At 37.2% G+C, this 26,203-nt stretch overlaps 1 protein-coding gene across 4 annotated transcripts in view; it reads left to right on the top strand.

The window, feature by feature from the left end:
* The window catches only part of PPP3CC (protein phosphatase 3 catalytic subunit gamma), an 87,503-nt gene that overhangs the window by 43,838 nt on the left and 17,462 nt on the right, over positions 1 to 26,203 (top strand). For all 4 annotated transcript variants that reach the window (XM_055427192.2, XM_055427189.2, XM_055427193.2 and 1 more), the window contains exons 4-10: positions 2,587 to 2,698; positions 9,953 to 10,098; positions 14,376 to 14,515; positions 17,693 to 17,770; positions 18,006 to 18,100; positions 21,619 to 21,744; positions 22,679 to 22,750. In XM_055427192.2, the coding sequence (XP_055283167.1) occupies positions 2,587 to 2,698; positions 9,953 to 10,098; positions 14,376 to 14,515; positions 17,693 to 17,770; positions 18,006 to 18,100; positions 21,619 to 21,744; positions 22,679 to 22,750 (769 nt within the window). The remainder of the gene's footprint in view (positions 1 to 2,586; positions 2,699 to 9,952; positions 10,099 to 14,375; positions 14,516 to 17,692; positions 17,771 to 18,005; positions 18,101 to 21,618; positions 21,745 to 22,678; positions 22,751 to 26,203) is intronic.

Here is a 26,203-nt window from a genome sequence, read left to right on the forward strand (position 1 = left end):
AGGAAAAAAATATTTTTTAGTTTTGAGTAAATGATATGGTGCTGTTCAATCATTCTCAAACTCTAGCAGGCATCATAATTACCTGGAGGGGTTATTCAAAAACAAATTGCTAGACCCCTCCCCAAAATTTCTGATTTTTTTAGGTCTGGGGTAGACCCTGGGAATCTGTATTCTAACAAGCTTCTGTTGATTTTGGTTTTCGCATATCATTATGTTTTAAAGATCTATCTGGGTTTCTGTCTGTTCTGTTGTATTCCATAGTATAACATCTATGACATTTTAGTTCTCTGTTCTCAGTGGTGGACAACTTGGTTGACTCCGGGTTCTTTCTATAATGAACACTGTTGTGAGGAACACCCTTGTATAAATCCATTTATGGTCCCATGTTTTAATAGTAGTTGCTCTATGACTTTCCCTAGTGGCTCAGTGGTAAAGAATCTGCCTGCTAATGCAGAAGACACGGGTTTAATCCCTGGGTCAGGAAGATCCCCTGAATCAGGAAATGGCAGTCCACTCCAGTATTCTTGCCTGGAGAATCCTGTGGACAAAGAAGCCTGGGGGGCTATAGTCAATGGGGTCACAAAAGAGTTGGACGTGACTGAGTCAGCAACAACAAAAAACAAAATGGTGTATGAATAAGACTGGAATTGCCAGGGGAAAGGGCATGACCCATACGTGAACTAAGTATTTCAGATCACTCTTTAGAATAGCTGTAACAGTCTATACGCCTACTAGCAGCGCCTAAGAATTCATGTTTCTTCCCGTCTCTTTCCAGAATTTGGTTTTATCTCATTTTCTAACATTTACCAAAATGATGAGTATATTGTTGCTTCAATTAATGTTTCTTTGATTACTAGTACAATTAAACATCTTCTCATGTATTATACATTGTACCCACACGATCACTGTTAAGAGTTTCTTATATGATCTTTCAGAGATAGGTTAAACATATACAGATATATTTACATATCTGTTTTAAAAAATAAATGTATGCCACTTTTCTTATATCTCAAATTTTTATGTATGCATGGATTCAGTTCAGTTCAGTCACTCAGATGTGTCCGACTCTTTACGACCCCATGGATTGCAGCACACCAGACTTCCCTGTCCATCACCAACTCCTGGAGCTTGGATTTATGTGGATTAATATGTGGATTAATTTCTGACCATTTTGTTCCACTGGTATACTTATCTATATATGTGCCAGGACCACGGTTTTAATTTAGAAATTTTACAGTATGTCTTAACACTCTTTTTCAGTATTTTTCTGGCTGTTTCCTGGCTTTTCATGCATGTTTATTTTTTCATATAAATTTAATTATCAACTCATCTAATTCCATAGAATAGCTTATGATATTTCTGTTTAAAATGCAATGAGTTTATAAACTTGGAAGACTATATTCTTTTAATGCTGAATCATCCTATCCAAAAACAGGGAAAGTCTTTCTATTTGTTCATGTCTCCTTTTGTGTCTTTCAGGGGTGTTTTTTCAAGTTTTTCCTAGTATGAGTTTTGCACATTTCTTGTTAAGTTTATTCCTTTGTGTTTAATCTTCTTTACTGCTGTTGTAAACGGAGTTTTGTCTACCATTGTGTCCTATGTATTGTTTGTATATATGAAGGCTACTGGTTTCATGTGTTGATTTTATATCCTTCGTGTTACTGAACTTTTTTATTATTTTAGTTGTATCATTGATTTTTCTGGAGTTTATCAGGTATAATATTATCTTCAATAGGAACAGTTTTATTTTTACTCATTCTTAAGCCTCCAATACTTTGGCCACCTCATGTGACAAGTTGACTCACTGGAAAAGAGTCTGATGCTGGGAGGAATTGGGGGTGGGAGGAGACGGGGACAACAGAGAATGAGATGGATGGATGGCATCACCGACTCGATGGACATGAGTTTGAGTGAACTCCGGGAGTTGGTGATGGACAGGGAGGCCTGGCGTGCTGTGATTCATGGGGTCGCAAAGAGTTGGACACGACTGAGTGACTGAACTGAACTGAACTGAACTGAAGCCTCTCATTGACTTCTTTTGTTGAATTCAGTTGACTAATTCCTCTAGTACAGTGCTGAATAGTAGTGGTGATAGTACGTATCCTTTCCTTGTTCCTGATTTTAGTGGAAATGTCTCTAGTGTTTCTCCACTAAATAAAATACAAGTTTTAGGACTAAGGTATATGTGTGGGTGACTTTATCATAGAGATCTAGATATTTGGATAGAACATGGGAACAGAAAGTAAGAAGAGGTTTCTGTGAAGGCTACTCTCCTATGTTCTTTCAAACTTTAGGGCAGGGAATTCCTTGGCTGTCCAATGGTTGGCACTCTGCGCTTCCACTTAGGTTGCTGGTCTCAATCCCTGGTCTGGAACAGAGATCCTGCATGCCACACAGTGAGGCTAAAACAAAAACAATTCTAGGGCAACAGCAGCAGACCAAACTCAAAAGACGGATTCCTCACGTTTTGTCTTGGGAATAGCAATGAGATATACCATTACAGCAAGTCATTTGAGCTTGTATAAATTGTCTTTATGTGTTATCATGATAAAAAATAAAAATTTTGTCCTTATGTTTGTCTTGTAGTGTGTGCTGTATTTATGGAGTTTAAAGATCAATCATCCCAAAACATTGTTTCTGCTTCGAGGAAATCATGAATGTAGGCATCTTACAGAATATTTTACCTTCAAACAGGAATGTAAGTATAATCACTTCTCCAGAACTTTTTAGAAGTTATGCTTTAGCTCATCCCAAAGCAAATTAAACACAAAGAAAAGAAACTAATGGACCTCAAATGCTTCCTGTTCTGTTTTCTTCTTGTTTTGTTTCATTTTCTAGTGATAACCTAGTTTCCACTTGTTTTAAAAAAATAACTTTTGAGTTTCCCCCGTGGGAATATTTGGAAAACATTAAAAAGTTCAAAGATGTAAATTGTCCACACAATTACATCACTTAAAATTAATAACTATTAGCTCACCATTTCCGAGAAGGCAATGGCAACCCACTCCAGTACTCTTGCCTGGACAATCCCATGGACAAAGGAGCCTGGTAGGCTGTGGTCCGTGGGGTTGCTAAGAGTCAGACATGACTGAGTGTCTTCACTTTCACTTTTCACTTTCATGCATTGGAGGAGGAAATGGCAACCCACTCCAGTGTTCTTGCCTGGAGAATCCCAGGGACAGGGGAACCTGGTGGGCTGCCGTATATGGGGTTGCACAGAGTTGGACACGACTGAAGTGACTTAGCAGCAGCAGCAGCTCACTATTTGAGATACAGATTTCTATTCTGTCTACATAAAAACCTATCCTGAAATAGTTCAAATCTGAGCATACACACACACACAGCCATCCCTTGATGTCCCCGAGGATTTGCTTCAGGACTGCCGCAGATACCAAAATCTGCAGATTATCAAGTTCCTTATGTAAAGTGGTGTAAAGTTTCCGTATAACTTTCATACATGCTCCTGTATGTGTGTGCTAAGTCACTTCAGTCATGTCTAACTCTTTGCAACCCCATGGACTGTAACCTGCCAGGCTCCTTTGTCCATGGGATTCTCCAGGCAAGGATACTGGAGTGGGTAGCCATTCCCTTTTCCAAGGGGTTCTTCTCTACCCAGGGATCGAACCTGGGTCTCCCGCATTGCAGGCAGATTCTTTACCACCTGGGCCACCAGGGAAGCAAATGTCAGTAAGGAACTGCTTAAATAAGGGATAATACATCTAAAAAATGAAATGCTAGGCAACTGTTGTAAGATCAAGGTGGATATAGATGTCCTGATATGAAAAGATGTTCAAATGTGTTGTTAGGTCACCAAAGCCATTTGCAGAACATGTATAGTGTGATCACTTTTATAAATTACAAATATGTAAGGTGCAGAAATAATTGGTCACAATGATTACCTGTGGGGAGTTAGATCAGGAGGATTAATACTTTTAATTGTTTGTCTTCCCCTAGACTCCTTGAATTAGCTTTTCATCACCGCTATGTAATACTATTAATACTATAACAAGGTTTTAAACTGGTAACTTTCAAAGTATCCAACTGGGCCCGAAATCTTAAACTTTTCAAAGCATCTCAGGTGATTCTATAGCACACTGCTAGTTAGGAACACTGGAGAAGGCAATGGCAAGCCACTCCAGTACTCTTGCCTAGAAAATCCCATGGATGGAGGAGCCTGGTAGGCTGCAGTCCGTGGGGTTGCTAAGGGTCGGACACGACTGAGCAACTTCACTTTCACTTTTCACTTTCACACACTGGAGAAGGAAATGGCAACCCACTCCAGTGTTCTTGCCTGGCGAATCCCAGGGAAGGGGGAGCCTGGTGGGCTTCCGTCTGTGGGGTCACACAGAGTCGGACACGACTGAAGTGACTTAGCAGCAGCAGCAGCAGTTAAGAACACCTGTTACAGAGGCTTGGCACGTATCTCCTGTTTGTCATTTGAGAACCACTTCATTAAGTGATTTAAAAATTGGAAATATTTTGCACTGTTTTTCTAAGCCAAATGTTGGAGTGGTTCTCATTATGTCTCTATTTCTTTACCTGGGAAAATTAAACAGTTCATATTAAGCAATTCACAAAGGCCCTGGAATGCCCAGTATTTAGCAATGTACAGGAAATGAAGAAAGAAGTGTATGGATGCCTTTGAATTAAGATTAAGTGTTTTTTAGGTAAATCTAACTTTTCCTCTGTTTTGTTCAGCTTTTTTTGATGAGTATACTTGATTCAAGGCTATTTTTAGAAGATACAACAATAGTTTGGGGAAACATTTTGAGTGTGTCATTTTGCACAGAATTTCTCATCTCAGGTTCTTATTTACTTTTCACATGCTTTAATTTTTTAGTTAAACCACGTCTTTTTCTCTCATCTACCAACATACCCGTTTCATTCTAACGCTGCACCTGAAATGTAAATAAATCTTGGAATAAACACACAAATTCAAGTACAATTTCAAATTTTTTTCCTATATAAGGAAAGAGCATGTGTGCTGCTTTGCACAAGTGTTTTTACTGATTAGCTGATCTTTCTTATAGAGACACCGTGGCATTTAGAATCAGCACTTATAATTACTGCCAAGTGATGCTTAGTTCCAGATTTTGCAGCTGCAGTCTTGTTAATATTTCCAAATGGGGCAGGTGGAGGCTTTTATTATATCAGGTTTTAAAGTGCTTTATATTGCAGATATTTTTTAAATTTCTTTCTAATCCAGAGATAAGTTTTTCAGAGATAATTTGAGTAGCAAAGTGTAACAGTTAATTTTTTACATATTATTTATCTTTGCAAAAAACACATTTCTTTATTGCTATAATATTTAGAAAGCAAGTAACCTAGTGGTTTTATGATTCCATCTCATAGCTCTGGGTTCAAATTTCTAAGTAAATTAATTTCTTTTTTCCAGGGGCCCTTTTTTGATGTGTAGTTAAACATTTACTAAAATTATAGGACGTTCCAGAAACTCCTATAATTTTGCTAATGAAAATAGTATTTTTATGACAAGTTGATTTTTGTTAATAAACAAATATTGTTTGCCATTGTTCATCACTTATATAAGCATTATTTACAGTAGCAAGAGATTGGTGTCCTTAGATTGTGTTATATACATAAAGTGAAATATTATATAGATATTTAAAAATTACAAAGCTCTTCATATAATGATGTGGCGTGATCTCCAGAATATGTTTTTAAGTCCAAAAAGCAGGAATTCCCTGATGGGCCACTGGTTAGGACTCCACGCTTTCACTGCTGAGAGGATGAGTTCCATCCCTGGTCAGGGAACTAATGCCGCACATTACAACCAGGAAAAAAAAAGGTCCAAAAAGCAAGTGAAAAGTGTAGATGTGCTACATTTATTTAAAAAACAAAAGGCTGTTGTGAAAGGGAAATATTATGCATCCAATATCCTATAAAGATACCCAGAAAACTAGTTGCCTAAAGGAGGGGCTGCTGCTGCTGCTGCTAAGTCGCTTCAGTCATGTCTGACTCTATGTGACCCCATAGACGGCAGCCCACCAGCCTCCCCTGTCCCTGGAATTCTCCAGGCAAGAACACTGGAATGGGTTGCCATTTCCTTCTCCAATGCATGAAAGGGAAAAGTGGAAGTGAAGTTGCCCAGTCGTGTCCGCTCTTAGCGACCCCATGTACTGCAGCCTACCAGGCTCCTCTGTCCATGGGATTTTCCAGGCAAGAGTACTAGAGTGGGGTGCCATTGCCTTCTCCTAAAGGAGGGGCAACAGACACTAATTTTGAACCTTTTTTTTTAACCTATTACCTTTAAAAAAAAAAAGAAAGCAAATAAAAATTAAAACAAAAATATATAACCACTGTTTAGAGCACTTCATGGTTTTTTGCAAATAGTGTTGACTCTCAAAATTACTTTGAAAGAATATTGATGAGAATTTTGTTTTGTTCATGTTCATTATTGATACTGGTTAGAACTTGTTATCAGTGTGATCCTGTGACTGAGGTGCACGTTTGCTTCATTATGGGATGTACCTTACAATTTATCATGAAAATAAAACACTCGTGTCAGTTCATTTAACCTCTGGTAACTATATATTTGGCTCTTTAGATTCTCCTGCTAAATATTTAACTTAAAAATAGAGACTAGAAGGAGTGTGGCATCATGTTTAGAGCATGAACCAGGTTCAAGTTCTAGTTCTGTTACTTACTAGTTGCAGCTTTTGACAAGTGAGCCCAGTTCCCTGAACTTTTTAATGAAGTCAGTGATAGTACCTACTTCATAGAGTTTCTCTGAGGATAAAATAAGGTAATTTTATTGATTAACACTTACTGGGACTTCCCTGATGGTTCAGGGTCTGAGACTCTGTGCTCCCAATGCACAGGGGCCTTTGTTCAATCAGGGAACTAGATCCTGCATGCCATAGCTAAAGATCCTTCATGCCACAATGAAGCTCAAATATCCTGCATGCTGTAACTAAGACCTGGTGTGGCCAAATAAATAAGTAAATATTTTTAAAAAAACCAAACTTAGACATAGTACCGACTTTGTGCCACACATTTTTCAAAGCATTTTACATATGTGAATTCACTTGATCCTCACAGCAAGCTTGTAATGTAGGTGGGTATTATTATTAGGCTCATGTTATAGATGAGAAAATGAAGACACAGAGTTAAGTAATTTGTCCAAAGTACTATTGCTAGTAAGTGGTGGAGCTGAGGTTTGAGTCCAGGCAGTCAGGTTCCAGACTCCACTCCACTGTGTTTAAGATGGCACAGAAACATTGTAAGCCTTCAACAAATTTTAATAATAAAGATAATATAATAATAAATATTATACAAAAATTATATAGCCATCATAGAAAATGAAGTTAAATTAAGTCATCTTCAGTCTAACCCCTCAGCAAAGAAGAATTGGTGTTTATGTACATACTCACAAACTTTAAGAACATAAAAATGATGACATTCTGTAACTCATATTTTGGTTGTGTGCTTAGTTTGATTCGTGACTTCCTCTTTGAATTTACAAAATGAGTTAAGACACTGTATTTCTTTCTTGAGACTTGGCATTCTTCTGGAAATAGGCTAAGGAATTGTTCTGAGTCATTCTTAGGGTTGAAAGGCAGTTTATTGGTGTAAAATGGTGTTTGGAGCATGAACTAATAAGTAATTAAAATCCCTGCCTATATGCACCCTTAGGACTCTTACAAAGGAATTGCTTATTGATGTTGGGAACAAGGGGAACTCTGGCTCCATGAATTTACAAGAGAAAAAAATAAATCACTGGCCACAAATGAAAGGCTTTTTTTTTCCCTTGCCTTTTTTCCCTTCAAAACTTTTTATGGCTATTACTGGATCTACTTTTGAAATAGCCAAAGGTGTAGTGTTCAGATGCAAAGGAGAATAGAAGGATGTAATTGCAAGCAAATACAAAGATGTAGAAGACATGGCTCTTGTTAACTTGGATGTTGTCATAGAGTCAGCGTATATTGTGAAATAGATTTTAATTGCCTTTGTGGTAATACAAAATTCTTTAAAAGTTTCTAAAGGATCCCACAGACTCCCTTAATGTCCTCAAATCCTAATCGATATTGGCAGTAAAGGGACAGTATCCACCTTAGGGGATGAAGAGTGGTCCACTGGTTTGCTCCTTCCCTTCAGGAATCTCTCTCCAGTCATTTCCTGCCGCCCAGGAATTGCACACTGACCCACATCTGGACCCATCACCCTTCATTTTATTCCCCAAAGCCTCGCCAGGACCAGGCTCTGATATTTGAACTCTGATACTTTTTTAAAAGCATGGAGATTAGAGGAAGGCACTAAACACAGAAAAAATTACCAGCTGGACAGTCTGACTCACTTGCTATAGCATTGCTGTCTGGGCCCTTGTAGGCTTTGTGTCATCTTCATGAAATCATGGAAGAGGAGAAGGAGCTCACAGTTCTGTAGGGCTGCCTGCTTGTACAACTTTTGGCCGTGTCTACTAATATGCACCTCCTTGCATATTGGGTTTTTGAACCCACGGCCAAAGAAGATATTCCCTCTCTCTTTAAACTAAAGCCATCTTCCAACTTGTTATTGTTTGGTTGCTCAGTCATTTCCAACTCTTTGCAGGCCCATGGACTGCAGCCCACCAGGCTCCTCTGTCCAGGAAATTCTCCAGGCAAGAATACTGGAGTGGGTTGCTAATTTCCTTCTCCAAGGGATCTTCCCGACCCAGGGACTGAACCTGCGTCTCCTGCATTGCAGGAGGATTCTTTACCATCTGAGCCACCAGGGAAGCACTCTGCCAACTTCTCAACTATTACCTGTTCTTTCATGACCTCTCATGACCTCAACTATTATGTATCATGACTAGATAACTCTCAGCCCACTGGAGTATTTTTGTTGCTGTTCTGTAGCCTCAAAAACGACCACCACGTTAAAATACAGTTCACTAAGATGAACGTTTTTACCTAAAAGAGCATAGGACATAATTTGCTTAAAGACCTTAAAAATCCTGAGTAAAGATATTATTGACGTTTTATTGATGACTCCTAAAATTTCAGTTTCTATTTATATATTTTCAACACCACCAGGAAGGCTTTTTAGAACTAACAAAATACTCAAACTCACGAGAGACCATGGGGCATGGTTGCTTGGCATCCATCCTAAAGAGCACAACCCAAGAAGGCAGCACCAGGTATCCATTTTCATGGAGTAGTCCTCTTGGGAGTACAGAGTACATGCCTCAGTCCAGAGGTTTCTTGCCTTTTGCCTTCCCTTTCCCCAGTCTGCTCCTGGTCACAGCTCAGGTGCAAGGAAACAGTATCCACACTGGACAGATTAGGGAGCCACCCTGCCTTAGAAACCTCATGATCACAAGTGCCAGTATCACTTGTAAAAGCTTTATTGGCATAGCTTTCAGGGTCCCACCAGGGACATACCTCATGAGTCAGCGAACTCAGAGATGCCCGAAGCTGTAGCTTCCATCAGCTAATTGGGTGGGTTTCCCAGGTGGTGCAGTGGTAAAGAACCCACCTGCCAATGCGGGAAATGTGGGTTTGATCCCTGGGTCTGGAGGATCCCCTGGAGAAAGAAATGGCAACTGGCTCCAGTATTCTTGCCTGTGAAATCCTATGGACAGAAGAGCCTGGCAGGTATAGACCATGGGGTCAGAAAGAGTCGGACATGACTTAGCAACTGAACACTAAGGTGATAGGGTAATTTTTACCATAAACTTCGTTGCCTAATGACACAGCTGATTACATTCACTTTATCAGGTTTCGAGGACAACAGAACTAGAAACTTAATCCAAGGTCACACTTGTCTTTCGAAAAAGATGGAGATTTTGTCTGCCCTTTATCCACAACTTTGCAGAAATATCTTTACAAAGATGATTGTGTTTTTGAATTTGCCTGCATTAAGTGGCTTTGGAGTAGCTTTATAATCATCTGGTCTGTATCCTTGCTCAGGTATGATGAATTCTGTTTCTATTCCTTTGTTTTTCCTCTAATAGGTCGAATCAAATATTCTGAACAGGTGTACGATGCATGTATGGAAACATTTGACTGTCTTCCTCTTGCTGCCCTCTTAAACCAGCAGTTTCTGTGTGTACATGGAGGAATGTCACCTGAAATTACTTGTTTAGATGACATTCGGAAAGTAAGTAAGCATTCATTAGTCTCGTGGCATAAATATGCTTTTAATTTCGTTTTTTATTGCCGTTAACTAATATGTCTTTATTGCTGAAAAAATTAAATATGGATAACTAAAAGTAAGAAAAACAAATCACCAGTGATCTTTTATTGGGCAACAGCTTCTATTAACATCTTTCCTGTATATCTTCCAGTAAGTGTCTAATTTTTAACAAAACCTGACTTTTAAGACTAGAAACATATTTTGAGTATAGTCCTGAAGCTTTAAATTATGTTGCAATAAGGAAGGAAGGGAGGACAGAAGATAAGATGGTTGGATGGCATCATGGACTTGACGGACATGCGGTCACAAAGAGTCAGACATGACTGAGTGACTGAACTGAAGGAAGGAAGAAAACCAGGGTTCTAATCCCTGTTCTGCCATTAATTATGTGATAGTGAAGTGAAAGTGTTAGTCACTCAGTTGTGTCTGACTGTGACCCAATGGACTGTAGCTCGACAGGTTACTCTGTTCATGGAATTACCCAGGCAAGAATACTGGAGTAGGTTGCCATTCCCTACTCCAGGGGATCTTCCTGACTCAGGGATTGAACCTGGTTTACCTACATCGCAGGCAAATTCTTTACCATCTGAGCCTCAAGGGAAGCCCCCATTAATTGTGTAACCCATAGCAAATCACTTAGCCTCTTAGATTTTCTTCTCTGTAAAATGAGGAAGTTGTAATGGATGGGCTGAGGACTCTTCAGCTGTGAAATTCATTGACTTTGATTTTTTAGATGATAGAGTTTAATTGCTACACTTGCCTTAGTTCGTAATCATGATTTTCAGGATTGTGTATCTTCATGATTGAAAAAGGCGGTCAGTCTTTTTTCAGTTATATTGTTCTGCATCATCATCTCTCCTCTGCCTTTGTATTCTCTTGTTGTTTAGTTGCTAAGTCATGTCTGACTCTTTGCAACCCTGTGGACTGTAGCCCGCTAGGCTCCTCTGTCCATGGGATTTGCCAGTCAAGAATACTGGAGTGAGTTGCCATTTCCTCCTCCAGGGAATCTTCCCAACCCAGGGAGCAAAGCTGCATGTCCTGCATTGGCAGGAAGATTCTTTATCACTGAACCACAGGGAAGCCCCACAACAGAATATTATGAATAGCTATATACCAACAAATAGGGTAACCTAAAAGAAACAGACAAATTTGTAGAATCATACAGACTTCCAGACTGAATCATGAAGAAGGTATTCTCTTACCTCTCTTACACAGGTACGGAAACTAAAAAATTTTCTGTTTGGAAAGCTATTTTCTCTAACTGAAAGTTACTATTCTCAGGGTAAGAAGGTAGTAACAATGCTCAGGCTTTTCTGCTGCCTTGTTATTAAATAAACAGCCGGTAAAGAATCCACCTGCAATGCAGGAGACTCCAGTTCAATTCCTTGGTCAGGAAGATCTGCTGGAGAAGGGATAGGGTACCCACTCCAATATTCTTGGGCTTTCTTGATAGCTCAGCTGGTAAAGAATCTGCCTGCAATGTGGGAGACCTGGTATTCAACCCCTGGGTTGGGAAGATCCCTTTAAAAGGGAATGGCTACCCACTCTAATATTCTGACCTGGAGAATTCCATGAACTATATATAGTCCATGGGGTCACAAAGAGCTGGACACCCTGAGCGACTTTCACTGTTTCACATAGTGACACTTTCACTGTTATACATAGTGAATCTCAAATTTTACTATTCTGAATCAATTGTATTAATAAAAAGCTCCTCTTTCATTTAGTAGGGGTCCTTTTCTTGGCATTCAGCTTGCCTAGTTACTTGGTATGTGTGGTTTCTTTTGTTTCTTTGTTTTCGTTTATTAACTAGACAGAGCACCAGTGCTAAGAGGCTTCAGTTAATAACTTATGTTGAAATGCCTCCACTGCAGAGAATGGAAAGGATGAAATCTTTTGCAAAAAAACCCCCCAGAACTAGCATTCTTTAAAATAAATCTCCACCGGAATGAGATAAACAATGAACAGAGTCATTGAAAAACCCTTGCTGCTCTCATGGTAACCTGGACTCATCTAGGTAATTGAAATAAACTTTGCAGAGTTTTTCTCATAAATAGTATGTTTCTATAGTGATGGGCTTCACATTCAAATTAAATGAGCACCACTTTTAAGATGAGGATATATTGGGGTGAAATGTCCTATAGATATCTATTAGGTCTAACTGGTCTATTGTATCATTTAAAGTTTGTGTTTCCTTGTTAATTTTCTGTTTAGTTGACCTATCCATAGGTGTGAGTGGGGTATTAAAGTCTCCCACTATTATTGCGTTGTTGTTAATTTCCCCTTTCATACTTGTTAGTAATTGTCTTACATACTGTGGTGCTCCTATGTTGGGTGCATAAATATTTATAATTGTTATATCTTCTTCTTGGATTGATCCTTTGATCATTATGTAGTTTCCTTCTTTGTCTCTTTTCACAGCCTTTGTTTTAAAGTCTATTTTATCTGATATGAGTATTGCTACTCCTGCTTTCTTTTGGTCTCTATTTGCGTGGAATATCTTTTTCCAGCCCTTCACTTTCAGTCTGTATGTGTCCCTCGTTTTGAGGTGGGTCTCTTGCAGACAACATATATAGGGGTCTTGTTTTTGTATCCATTCAGCCAGCCTTTGTCTTTTGGTTGGGGCATTCAACCATTTACATTTAAGGTAATTATTGATAAGTATGATCCTGTTGCCATTTTCTTTACTGTTTTGGGTTTGAGTTTATATACCCTTTCTGTGTTTCCTGTCTAGAGAAGATCCTTTAGCATTTGTTAGAGAGCTGGTTTGGTGATGCTGAATTCTCTCAGCTTTTGCTTGTCTGTAAAGCTTTTGATTTCTCCTTCATATTTGAATGAGATCCTTGCTGGGTATAGTAATCTGGGCTGTAGGTTAATTTCTTTCATCACTTTAAGTATGTCTTGCCATTCCCTCCTGGCCTGAAGAGTTTCTCTTGAAAGATCAGCTGTTATCCTTATGGGAATCCCCTTGTGTGTTATTTGTTGCTTTTCCCTTGCTGCTTTTAATATTTGTTCTTTGTGTTTGATCTTTATTAGTTTAATTAATATGTATCTTGGAGTATTTCACCTTGGGTTTATCCTGTTAGGGACTCTCTGGGTTTCTTGGACTTGGGTGATTATTTCCTTCCCCATTTTAGGGAAGTTTTCAACTATTATCTCCTCAAGTATTCTCTCATGAAGCAACCTAGATGTCCATCTGCAGACGAATGGATAAGAAAGCCTTGGTACATATACACAATGGAGTATTACTCAGCCATTGAAAATAATACATTTGAATCAGTTCTAATGAGGTGGATTAAACTGGAGCCTATTATACAGAGTGAAGTAAGCCAGAAAGAAACACCGATACAGTATACTAATACATATATATGGAATTTAGAAAGATGGTAATGATAACCCTGTATACGAGACAGCAAAAGAGACACAGGTGTATAGAACAGTCTTTTGGACTCTGTGGGAGAGGGCGAGGGTGGGATGATTTGGGAGAATGGCATTGAAACATGTATATTATCATATGTGAAACAAATCACCATTCCAGGTTCGACGCATGATACAGGATGCTCGGGGCTGGTGCACTGGGATGACCCGGAGGGAGGATAAGGGGAGGAGGGAGGTGGGAGGGGGGTTCAAGAAGGGGAGCACATGTACAGCCAAGGCGGATTCATGTCAATGTATGGCAAAACCAACCAATATAATATTGTAAAGTAATTAGCCTCCAATAAAAACAATTAATAAATAAATAAAATTTTTAAAAAAATGAGATGAGGATGTAAGGGGATCCTTTTCTACCATAGGGATATAGATATTAATTAAAATTTATTACCAAAAACTAGTAAAAACTATGCATGTAAATTTATTAAATGTTCATTTTCATCCTAAAGGAAATTTCTTTAGCGGTTACCACCCACTCTTCTAATACAGTCTTATGGTTGGAAGGGTCTTTTTTGACCTCTACCAGGGCTTCCCCGATGACTGAGCAGTAAAGAATGCGTCTGCAATGCAGGAAATTAAAGAGACAAGGGTTCAGTCCCTGGGTTGGGAAGATCTCCAGATGGAGGGCGTGGCAACCCACTCCAGTATTCTTGCTGGGAAATCCCATGGACAGAGGAACCTGGCGGGCTACAGTCCATGGGGTCATAAAGAGTTGGACATGACAGAAGCGACTGAACATGCACATACAGTTTCCAAAAGCTCTTTTGCTTTCATGATTTCTCTTCTTTTGGCTTTTGCGTGTCTTCTAGTTAGACAGGTTTAAAGAACCTCCAGCCTTTGGGCCAGTGTGTGACCTGCTTTGGTCTGATCCCTCTGAGGATTATGGCAGTGAAAAGACCTTGGAACACTATACCCACAACACTGTCCGAGGGTGCTCTTATTTTTACAGGTAAGCTAATCCTCAGTTAAGATTAGATGGGGAAATAATGGAAACAGTGAGAGACTTTATTTTCTTGGGCTCCAAAATCACTGCAGATGGTGACTGCAGCCATGAAATTAAAAGACACTTGCTCCTTGGAAGAAAAGCTATGACCAACCTAGACAGCATTTTAAAAAGCAGAGACATTACTTTGCCAGCAAAGGTCTGTGTAGTCAAAGCTATATTTTTCTAGTAGTCATGTATGGATGTGAAATTTGGACTATAAAGAAGGCTGAACACTGAAGAATTGATGCTTTTGAACTATGGTGTTGGAGAAGACTCTTGAGAGTCCCTTGTATTGCAAGATCAAACCAGTCAATTCTAAAGGAAATCAGTCCTAAATATTCATTGGAAGGACTGATGCTGAAGCTGAAGTGCCAATACTTTGGCCACCTAATTCAAAGAACTGACTCATTAGAAAAGCCTCTGATGCTGGGAAAGATTGAAGGCAGGAGGAGAAGGGGACGACAGAGGATGAGATGGTTGAATGTCATCACCGACTTGATGGACAAGAGTTTGAGCAAGCTCTGGGGGTTGGTGATGGACAGGGAAGCTTGGTGTACTGCAGTCCATGGGGTCACAAAGAGTTGCACAAGACTGAATGACTGAACTGAACTGAATCCTCAGAAAATTAGAAGAGGAAGTTGTAATATACTTTATCAAACTATTTTTAACTGCATATTTGGTATCTTGAATCTGTGTCATTCAGGGACGTCTACTTAATTTTTCGATTAATAAAAGGAAGAAAACGCTTTTCTTCCTTTGCTTGTTTTGTTTTTTATAGTTTATTAGGTGTTATGCCCTAATAGGTGTAATATACCAAACATAATTGAACACAACATCTTCTAGTGCTTAAGTGTTGTTGTCTGACTCTACATGATCTAGATTATTTGTTCCCAAACATCCTCTATTGACTTCTTGAAAAATAAAGATTTCTTGGCTCTTCTTTCAGAGATTCTGGTTCAGTAAGCCTGAGACAAGGGAATCCTGTTATTTTTTTAAAAGCTCTCTAGCTTTTGGAACTGCTGGTATTGGCAAAGATATAAAAAGAACAGGACATTGTGAACTAAGCCCGGGACATTTCCTGGAAGTTGATTGTTGTCTTAAATCTCCTATGTGAGCTTTTATTGTGCTTTGCCACTCAACTAGGGAGGTTCAGGGAAGTTTGAGCCTACTTTTTTTTTAATTCCAATATTTTATTCCAATAAATAATATCTGTATTTAGTACCCTGAAAATCTCTGATAATTGCTTAAGATAATCCATTCATTACATGAAATCTACACACAAAAAGAAACCTCAGTTTTGCCATAGTTTTAGCATTCTTCTAAGTAACTTTTTCATTCTATTCTGCCAACTTTAGCAGTGACTAATATGATGGAATCATTTAAATTTTACTTCTCTTTACATTGCTTAAAATAAAGAACATAAAGCTTTTTATCTTTAGGAGAATATAAATTGGTACAGTTTCTATGACAGTCAGCTTGACAATATCTCTCAATCATAAATGGCCTTGGCCTTTATTCCAGAATTTCTACTTCTAAAATATAATCCTGTGGCTATTATCATTCATGATCTTCAATCCTCATTATTCACGAATTCTGCTTTGCAAATCTGCCTGCTTGTTTTTATTTGTAACCCCAGAGTCAGTACTCAGAGCAATTCCAGTCACTCACAGACATTCATGTGTACGGAAAATTTGGGTCATCTGTTGCACGTTCCTGCCGAGGTTGAAGGCACAGTTGCTCTGCCTTCTTATTTCAGCTCTCACACTGTAAGCAAGTATTTTTTCTGTGCTCTATTTAGTGAAACATTTCCCACATTTTTGTTGGTGTTTTGCTGTTTAAAATCACCCCAAACATAGTACTGAAGTGCTATCTAGTGTTTTTATGTGCCAGAAGGCTGTGGTGTATTAGATAAGTTTCATTCAGGAATAAGTATGGCACTGTTGGCCATGAATCCCATGTTAATGAATCAACACTATATCTTAAATCAGGTGTCTTTGCACAGAAACACATATAAAAAAGGTTATGTGTTGATTAGTTCATGAAAACGTTGTGATCAGAGGCTCACTGGACGCTAACCATGTATTTCCCCTAGGAGTACTGGTTCAGTGTTGTGTTACTCAGTTTTGCAGCAACTTTACATAGAACATAGCTACTGCAAGTAATGGGAATCCACTGTACTTAAAAATGTGTAAAATGCATGTGCAAGATTTTTGCTTCCTGCATTGTTTATGCTGAAGGATTTTAAACAACCTAAACATTCAGTAGAAGACTAGTTAAATAAATGGTTGTACATCCTGACAAAGGAATATACCAGACAATGCAATGAGGCTATTTTTTTAAAAAATGAAAAAATGATTGGAATAATCACTAGTATAAAGTGAAAAAAAAAAGACCTAAGAAAAAGCTATGTGTACCATCTGATAACATTTCTTATGCATGTGTGTGTATAAGTGCTTGAAATTGAGTAAAGTATCTCTGAAGGGCTCTCAAAGAAATCACAGACATTGGATGATTCCAGGGTAACTGGAAGATAGAGGTAGGCTGGAGGGAGACATTTCACTGTAGAACTTTTTGTATCTTTCCATTTCATACCACGTGAATGAATGTGCAATCTGTTTTAAAACTTATTGAACACAATAAGAAACAACGACTAAACCTAAATTAAATAGTTAACACTTGGATAATTCTAGGATAATTTTGTATCCTCTGGTTCTTCCTGTTGGGTGTTTGCCATTCAGGAAGCACCTATTCAGTTGTTAGTACCTACTATACACACACACGCGCATGCACACGCACACTGCTGTGGTGTTAATACTTTTTTAATATCAAGATACTAAGAAAAGTTTTGATGTTGTATTATTATTCTTATGCGTTTTATGAGTTAAAGAAAAAAATTAAAAGGTAGGAGAGCTCTCCTGCTGTCCCAGGGTTGTCCGTTTTGTACATCCTTGCTCTGGAATGAGGTGCATCAGTGACATGGGAAAACAAGAGTGATGATTGCTAAGCTACTAATAAGAGTTCAGTGGTAAGGAAAACCTGTAAATTTAAAACAGATTCATTTCATCTTAATTTTTCCCCTGCCTCCTATTAAAAGACAAGTGTCTTCACTGTGAATTTATGTTTCCTAATCTTCTTTTACAGTTACCCTGCAGTTTGTGAATTTCTGCAGAACAATAATTTGCTCTCAATAATCAGAGCCCATGAAGCCCAAGATGCTGGGTAAGTTATATCAAAACTGTACCAGGACTTCCCGGGTAGTCCAGTGGCTAAGACTCCATGCTTCCACTGCAGGGGTTGTGGGTTCGATCCCTGGATGGGGAAGTAAGATCCTGCTGACTGTGTGGCACGGCCAACAACAACAGCAGTAATAAGCAAAACAAAACTGTGAACCCAGCAGCACTGCAGAGTTTCTTCTTTTAATATCAAGACAGACGGGCTGCCATTTCTCTTCTAGGTATCGAATGTACAGGAAGAGCCAAATGACGGGCTTTCCATCACTCATTACAATTTTCTCTGCACCCAATTACCTAGATGTCTATAACAATAAAGGTAAAGGAGACCAGCGATACTTGAGTTTGAATTTGTGAGTAAATGTGAGCTGTAGTTTAATCATATGTTATGTGCATAGGTAATTTTTGGAATATATTTATAAATTTTAAATAAGAAAAAAAAGAAGTCTTAATTGAAACAAAGGCCGGGAAACTTAGAATTTAGGCTTCTGTTTAGTTTTCATCTCCTAAGGATTTGGGGATTCTCTGTGATTATAAGTAATGATTACAGTAGGTTTGACTTATACCATTGAATCAAAATATAAGAAGAAATAAATTACTTCAGGTTGAAGTTAAAACAGCATAAATTATTGGTTTTGATGAATCTAATTTATTTATAACAGTCCCTCAATAAAATGTCACTATTTAGTGTTTTAATGTCTATTATTAAGCTGTTTTTGCTCTTGAAAAATGATACAGTTAGAATGAATACTGTACCAAAAAGTCAGAAAAATCTTCGTTTTGTCTAAGCCCTGCTCAGACTTTTGTGACTGTAGGAAGTTGCATAGCGTTCTTAACCTCAGTTTCCCATATAAAAAAAAGAGATTTGGACATGCACTTGCCTTTTGATCAAGAAATTATACTTTTAAGACTTTCTTGTAGTCTTAGTCATTTTTTAAAAAAATTTAACTTTTATGATCCCTAGTTGGTGTATCAGGACGATCTTCTACCTAAAAGCCTCTTCTGTAACATGCCTCTATAACTGTTTTGTTGTTGATAAAGTATGACTATAAAATAATAGAACTTTTAAACAAACATGCCAGAACAAATATATCCAAGTGAGTATTGTCCCTTCAAAGTAGTTACCTTGGGAGCTTATACCCTTATTCCAACAATGCTGCCATTGTTCAAAACATTTTTGGAACTCCTCTTTTGGCATTGCCTTCAGAGTCTGCGACACATTCTTTTGATTATCCTCAGTGATGGGAAATCTTCGTCCTTTGAGGGTGGATTTGATTTTTGGAACAGCCAAAAGTCATTCGGAGTCAAGACTGAGGACTAAGGTGAGTGATCAAGCTAGACGATGCCGTTTGGGGTCAGGAGCAAGGTATGATTATAAGGTAATGAGACTGGTTTTCCTTGTGTTGCTTGTAAAGTGGCTCTGGAGGTAATTCCAAAAGAAGAGTTCCAAAAACATTTTGAGTAATGGCAGCATCTTTGGATTAATCATACGGTAAGGCAGCAAGGTACATTGATAAGAACACTGAGAGCTAGGAGGCAAAAATCCTAGTCTAGTCCTGCTTCACTTTTAAATTCACAATTAACAAGATTCTCTGAGCCTCAGTTGATCTTAAATAACTGTCACATAGGCTTGTTGAAGATAAGTTGGAGTAATCAAAATGAATATTAAAAGCATTGGTCAGACTATAAGTTGCTACACTGCTATAACATCCTACTGTTATTGTGCCTGGTGTGATTACATCAAAGGACCACACTCATCTGATATATAAGGTCTGGTGTGTTTGTCGTTGATGGTTTCTTAAGTCTCATTACTTTATAGTCATATCTTGTATATGCAGTTGGGGAGAGAAGTGTAAAAGAGGTCCATGGTATACTTATTTCCTCTATTTCAAAGTCAACTATGAAATGGCACATCTCATTTCAATCTGATTTGAATCAGTTATCTCTGGATGTCCTTAGTGACATGCTGTCCATTTTTAAAAGGCATTTCTTTGACTTAAATTCTCTTCCAGTCTTATATTTTTGCTTTCCTTCTCATCATTCTTTTCTGAGTCTTGGCTATTCTTCAATACTCTGCTTCTCCCTAAGTCCATTCTTTCTTTTTCCCTTTTCCTAATAGAAACCTAGTTTTTGTGTTTGTTTCCTCCCTTATGAATGGTATGTGCCACTCACGTTGTCCGACTTCCTCAAGGACAGTCTGTCCCTCACCCTCGTATCTGTGATGAAGACTTTCCCTTCTTACTCCCTTTATTAACCTTGCTATTAAAGTGTCTATTGATTGGCGGTGGATTTATCAGTGTGCCAAGCTAAAACATGTCATCTAAATCAGCAATCACTTTACTAGCTTAACTAACTGCCAGCTTGTTCTTTGCCTCATTCTAATCTGGTCTTGTTTTGATCATTCCATTAGTAAACTATTTTAGAGTCATAGTTGAGTCTGAGTTTTTTGTCGGCCTTGACTTAATTGGTAACATCCTTTACCTTGCAACAATCTTGTTTTCCTTGGTCATTTCTTAACCTTTTAGGGGGGATGGGGAAGGAAGAAAATGTGGCCTCTAAAATAATCTCTAGTGATGCTTCATTATTCCTCTTGAAAAAGATGACTCTGTCCCCCTTTCCTTCTTCTTTTCCTGTTGCTTTTCTTTCTTGCATATTCTTTAGACTCATTGGTACGAACAGACATTTTTTATCAATAGTTCTACTGGTTACGTGAAAGATCTTTAAGTCATGATTTTTAAAGAGCTCTATTTCTATTTTTGTGTCCACCTTCCATCTCATTTTCTTGTGTGGATTGAGGGAATTGTTGAATATTTATATATTTGTCTAACTTAAAATACATGTACATGAAAATAATGGGACATGCACATCGTACCAGTATTCGAAGCTTCTTAAAAGCTGAAAATCCTCTTTTCATATATTTATTTAATAATCTGTGGTAAACATTTTAAATATTCAGTGACTTAAAAATTTGAGAATAATAGGTTATCTATAATAAGCAAAGAGACAGGAATCAGGAGATGACTTATACCTGTCATTTCTAGAGAACTATTATACCCTATTCTATTTATGATCATAGTAAGAATAATTTAAGAGAATAATGCAAACCACATTGCATTGCTGGTGATGCAAACTAAGGGATTGCATTAAAATTTTTTTTTAAGTATAAAGAAAATCAGTTTGGTACCAAAGTATGTGTGTGCGCAATACATGTATATGAACCAGTTAATATTAAACATTTCAAGTGTGAGCAATATACTGACTGTGTATAGGAGAGATGGGCAATTTTTTATTCACATATTGTATGCAGAAATGATTTAATCTACTTTGAACCTTGTTAATTGCTCCAAGTTTACCATGTATCTGTGTTCCCCACTATGAATTAATAACTGCTATGTTATAAACTCTTAGAAAGTTTATAAAATCTTTGTCCCTGGCTAATAACAAGGAAAACAGGCTGTGTTCATTTAATGAGAAATGTTTGCCCTCAAAGGAAAGTTGTAATTGTAACCATTTGGCCTATAAAGGGAAATCATGATGAAATTTTTCTCATGTGGAATCTGAGATTTCTATAGATAGTTACCATGCAAGACCTTTGAAGTCTCAGAGCTTAAGTTTCTTTTGTACTTTTATTATATGAGCTCTTCAGGTATCTTTGTTCCTTGGGATAATTCTTAAAAGAATAAACTGTACAACATGCTGTAAGATGTTCCATATGTCCTAAATTGATAAATGGGAAGTCAGTTCCTGAAATCTGGGTAGTAGGCAGCTGTCTACAGTATACCAGTTACAATGTTCTGTTCCTCTGTGCCAGATATTTCTCTTCTTTTTCTTTTTTAGCTGCTGTGTTAAAATATGAAAACAACGTCATGAATATCAGGCAGTTTAACTGTTCTCCACACCCCTACTGGCTTCCAAACTTTATGGATGTTTTCACATGGTCTTTGCCTTTTGTTGGGGAAAAAGGTAAGAGAACTAAGACAGAGGGACCATCAGTTATCCTAACTAGTGACACCCTCCTACATGCATGCATGCCCTGATGGTTCAGAAGTGTTTTTCTTAAAGTTATCAGAAGTGTTTTCTGTTTTCATTGTTCTCTACAAAGACTTTTAAGTGGTGCTTAATTAGATTTTAAATTATAATTCTAGTTGATAATGATTTTCTTATTCTAAGTATCAGTTTAAAATAGCTGTCCTTGTATGATCAAGATGTTAGAATAACATAAGTAACAGTAAAATAACATTTCCTTCAGTGATAAAGAGATTTAAATGGGAAGATTTATCCTTAGAATTCTATTTGTGCATCTGTACAAATAAGCTTCCCAGGTGGCACAGTGGTTAAGAATCCTCCTGCCAATGCAGGAGATGCAGGTTCAATCCCTGGGTCAGGAAGATCCCTGGAGAAGGAAAATGCAACCCACTCCAGTATTCCTACCTGGAAAATTCCGGACAGAGGCATCTGGAGGGCTACAGTCCATGGGGTCATAAAGAGTCGGACAAGAGTGACTGAGCACGAGCAAATGAGCTATGCAAATATGTAAGCCTGTTGTACATAGGCCTGGTGGCTTACTATCTTTGTAAAATGGGAGGAAGTCTTCTCCTGTGTGTATCAGTGTAGAAAAGGTTCTGGCAGCAGTCTAAAATGAAATCAAGTTGTTAAGCATTAGAATCTTCAAAGACTCTGTACTTTAACTGGAACAAGTAATCTCCCCCAAATCTGTATAAACATGAAGGTCTGCATTTAATGCTGCTCCTTAAGCTACTCTGAGTAGCAAAACAATCAATCATTTTTATCTGTGTTTATTGAATATATATGTATGTTTATTTATATATCCACATCCTTTTAGAGAAAGTGCCTTATTAATTGTACAAATTTTGGACTATTTTGTCTTATCATCTAGTCACAGAGATGCTGGTTAACATTCTCAACATATGCTCTGATGATGAATTGATTTCCGATGATGAACTTGAAGGTAAACTTGCCTTTTCCTTCTCTGAACTAGAAATGAAGAACTTTTGGTTTGGGTTTTAGTTTGTTTTGGAGAATTTTCTTTGCCTTATTAAAAAATAATTGTATTTGTTGTAGAAAAATAAAATTTGAAAAATACAGGAAGCCATAAATAAGAGGAAAAAGTCACCAATAATCCTACCATCTCATAGATACCCACTGTTAACATCGTGATATAAATACTGTTATTAGCATCTTTTTTCTCCTCTTTTTTTCTTTTTAGCAAAAATGAAGTCATGTGATAGCATCACATACATTTACTGGTATTTTTGTAGACTAGTTTTCAATGGCTACATAGTTGTCCATGTTGATTATTCTTTAACCAATCCTCTGCTGAAGGATTTTGAATTTTTTCCAACTTTTTTATTTTAAAACTCCACAGTTTTGAATTTTTGTATAGATAAATCCTTGCATATTCTGTCCAACAATCAACATTTATTATATTCCTTATATGTGCCAAGAACTATATAGGTCCTTACTCTCAATAAGCTTGTATTCTAGTGGTGGGAAAATCAAATGATAAAGTCAAATGTCGACATGTGGTATGAAAGAAAGAAAAGCACTGTTAGGAAATGAAAAATAATACTTTGTTGATTATTTCTATAGGATAGATTTCCAGAAGTTGAAAATCTGTGTCAATTAGTACTTCTAATTTTAATTCAGACACAGATAACTGGAAAGGCTGTAACAGTTTACATTTTGCATGTGCAACGCATAGTTCACAGTGCTCTCTTAAATACTCCTTATTATAATTTTTATAGTCTGGTGTTTTTTTAATTTAAAATTTTATAATGACTAATGAGCATTTTTTCTTGTGGTTATTGACCTCTTTTATTTCTTTTTTGTGAGTTGTCAATTCATGCACTTTTCCCACTTTTGTACTATTATGTGCTTGTTTGTTTTTCTTCTTATTGGCCTGAGAGATTTTTATATAGTTACATTTTGTTTATGTAGCCAAGTATTTTTTTTTCTAGCAATTTGTGGGAGGTTTGATTTTAAAGATAGATCCTAACTCACCTGAGAATGCAGGAGATTCTAAAAAGATGGTGGCACCTTAGCATAAGCCTCTGACTGCCTCATTCTCTCCCAGCTTATACTAAGGTGCTTCATTCAGCTGTTAGGATGAAGTATCTGTGTTGTGAAGAAAGCCCAGCTTACTTTGAGAATATAGATGAAAGTCCTGCACAAACTTATACTTCAAATTCCACGTTGAAGGTGCAGAGCAAATGGAGCATAACTATACTTACCTTTATGAATGGGATAGGAGATCACTGCAGGGAGCCAGTTCTTGTGAAAATAGTGCAGCCAAGTGAAAATTAAAACAACTCAAGTTAGGAAAGGATGAAATATGTAAGAAATAGATCTAGTAAAATTTATATTTTAATCTAAGTGGAAATTATTGTGAACTCTCTTGTGTATATTAATGCTATTATATGTATCCTTGATTATCGTTAAGAGTAAGATTCCTAAATTATACCAAAAATTGTATATGGGAATATTTATCAGAGTATCATATATAGTAGCAAAAGATTCAAACATCACAGTATCCCTCAGTGGAGAGCTGGGTAAGTCAATTATGATACATCCATATGGTAGATTCTCAACATGGAGTTAGATTATTTCCTTGCGGTAAGCCTCCTTTCCTTCCCACTTCTCTTCTAGTTAGTTCCTATTCAACTTATTGCCACTTCATCATGGAAGTTATTTCTGATCTCCCAGACTAGACCCAACACCCCTGACGTGTTCTCATATCAGCGGTGCTAACTTCTTAGCGTTTGATAGAGTTATAATTTTAATATATGTTAATATATGTATATTGTTACAAGTCACTCAACAGGGACTTGAGTGATGAGGACAGAATTAGTTTTTGCTTACCATTATCACCTCAAAACCAAGTATAGAAGGTAAATGAGCATGGTAGGTAAATATTTGTTGAGTTAGATTGAATGGTATGAAGTACAGCCATTAAAAAGTGAAAAAATGAAGTTGAGCTATTGGTGCTGATATGGGAAGTGTGTTAGATATTAAGTACAAAAGTAAATGTATAGAATCTTCTCATTTCCTTTTTTTTTAACAAGGTGTGTGGCTATAAACTGATACAGGCTTTAAAAATTTTTTTTTCTGAAGGGAAATGAAGAATAACCTTTTAGGTTAAACTGGTGAATTGAACATACTTCTAAATCCATTCCTTCCTGAAACCACACTAAAACTACAATTTTGGTTTTATCCAAGTGATATAAAAGCTAAGGATTTTTGCTTATTATGCCAGACAGTTCAAACCAAGCCTGACTCTTAAGACAAGTAGAAAAGCTAGACAAAATATTTTAAAAAGTTGCTTCAGAGGCATTCAGAAAGCTAAGAAAGTGAAAAAGAATTACCAAGTAGAAATCTGGGGAAAAGCATACGTCCAGAGAAGTAAGACATTTGGTAACAATTTTCTCTTAAACACACTCATGAATTTCAAAAGAGGGAGCTAAGAGATTGACCTCTTGATAGAAGCTAAAAAAGTTGGGAGTTCATGACTTGTCAGAAATGGATAGAGTGCAGGTAAGCTTCTGCTCATTGGTTTTGGGCCCCTAAAGCTTGTATCTATGTAAGAATAAGGGTGAACTAGAAATATAATTCCCTGAAAGGGACTATCCTCAATCATTTCAGTCTCTGAAATTTAAATAAGGTAGTCCCAAGCATCTGGCAAAAGCAAACCTTTTCAGACTAAGATAGCATTATATAGAACCTTAAACCACTGCAGTTTCTCAAATATAATACATGGCTCACAACCAAAAATAAGTAGATACATGAGAAGACATGACAACGTGAATGAAAATGAGCAGAAAGAATGAGAAATAAAAACAGACCCCTAAGTTCTTCAGATGTTAGCTTTATCAGACCAAGCTTTAAAATAACTATGCTAAAATATTAAACAATGCTAACTATGTTCAAGAATGTAAAAGACTAAGTTAAAAATTTTGGCAGAGAACTGTGAATTATAAAAATGGAATGTAGCAGAGCCGATAAAGCACCAAAAGAAAATTCTAAGAATGAAAAATAAAAAAACTTAACAGATGAATTAATAGAAGACTCAGTAAAGCTAAACAGAGAATAAGTAAACTAGAATATAGGACAGAAGGAACAACCTAGAATACATCACAAAGAGAAAGAATAAAATACTCAGAAAAAGTATAAGAGACATGGAAGACACAGTGAACAGGTATCAGCTGTGTGTTTGGAATCAATCCTAGAGAAGAGAAAGGGAGGATGGGGTACAACCAGTATTTGAAGAGATAATGAATAAACATTTTTTAATACTCATTAGTTAAGCTGCAGATTGAAGAAGTCCCCAAAACCAAAGCAGAATGAATACAAAAAAAAAAAATAATATCTAAGTACGTCACAGTAAAAGTGCTTCAGATGAAAGACA

This window comes from Moschus berezovskii, chromosome 7 (assembly GCF_049115385.1).
Source record: "Moschus berezovskii isolate FMDL1 chromosome 7, NW_MosBer_1.0, whole genome shotgun sequence".
Lineage (NCBI taxonomy): Eukaryota > Metazoa > Chordata > Mammalia > Artiodactyla > Moschidae > Moschus > Moschus berezovskii.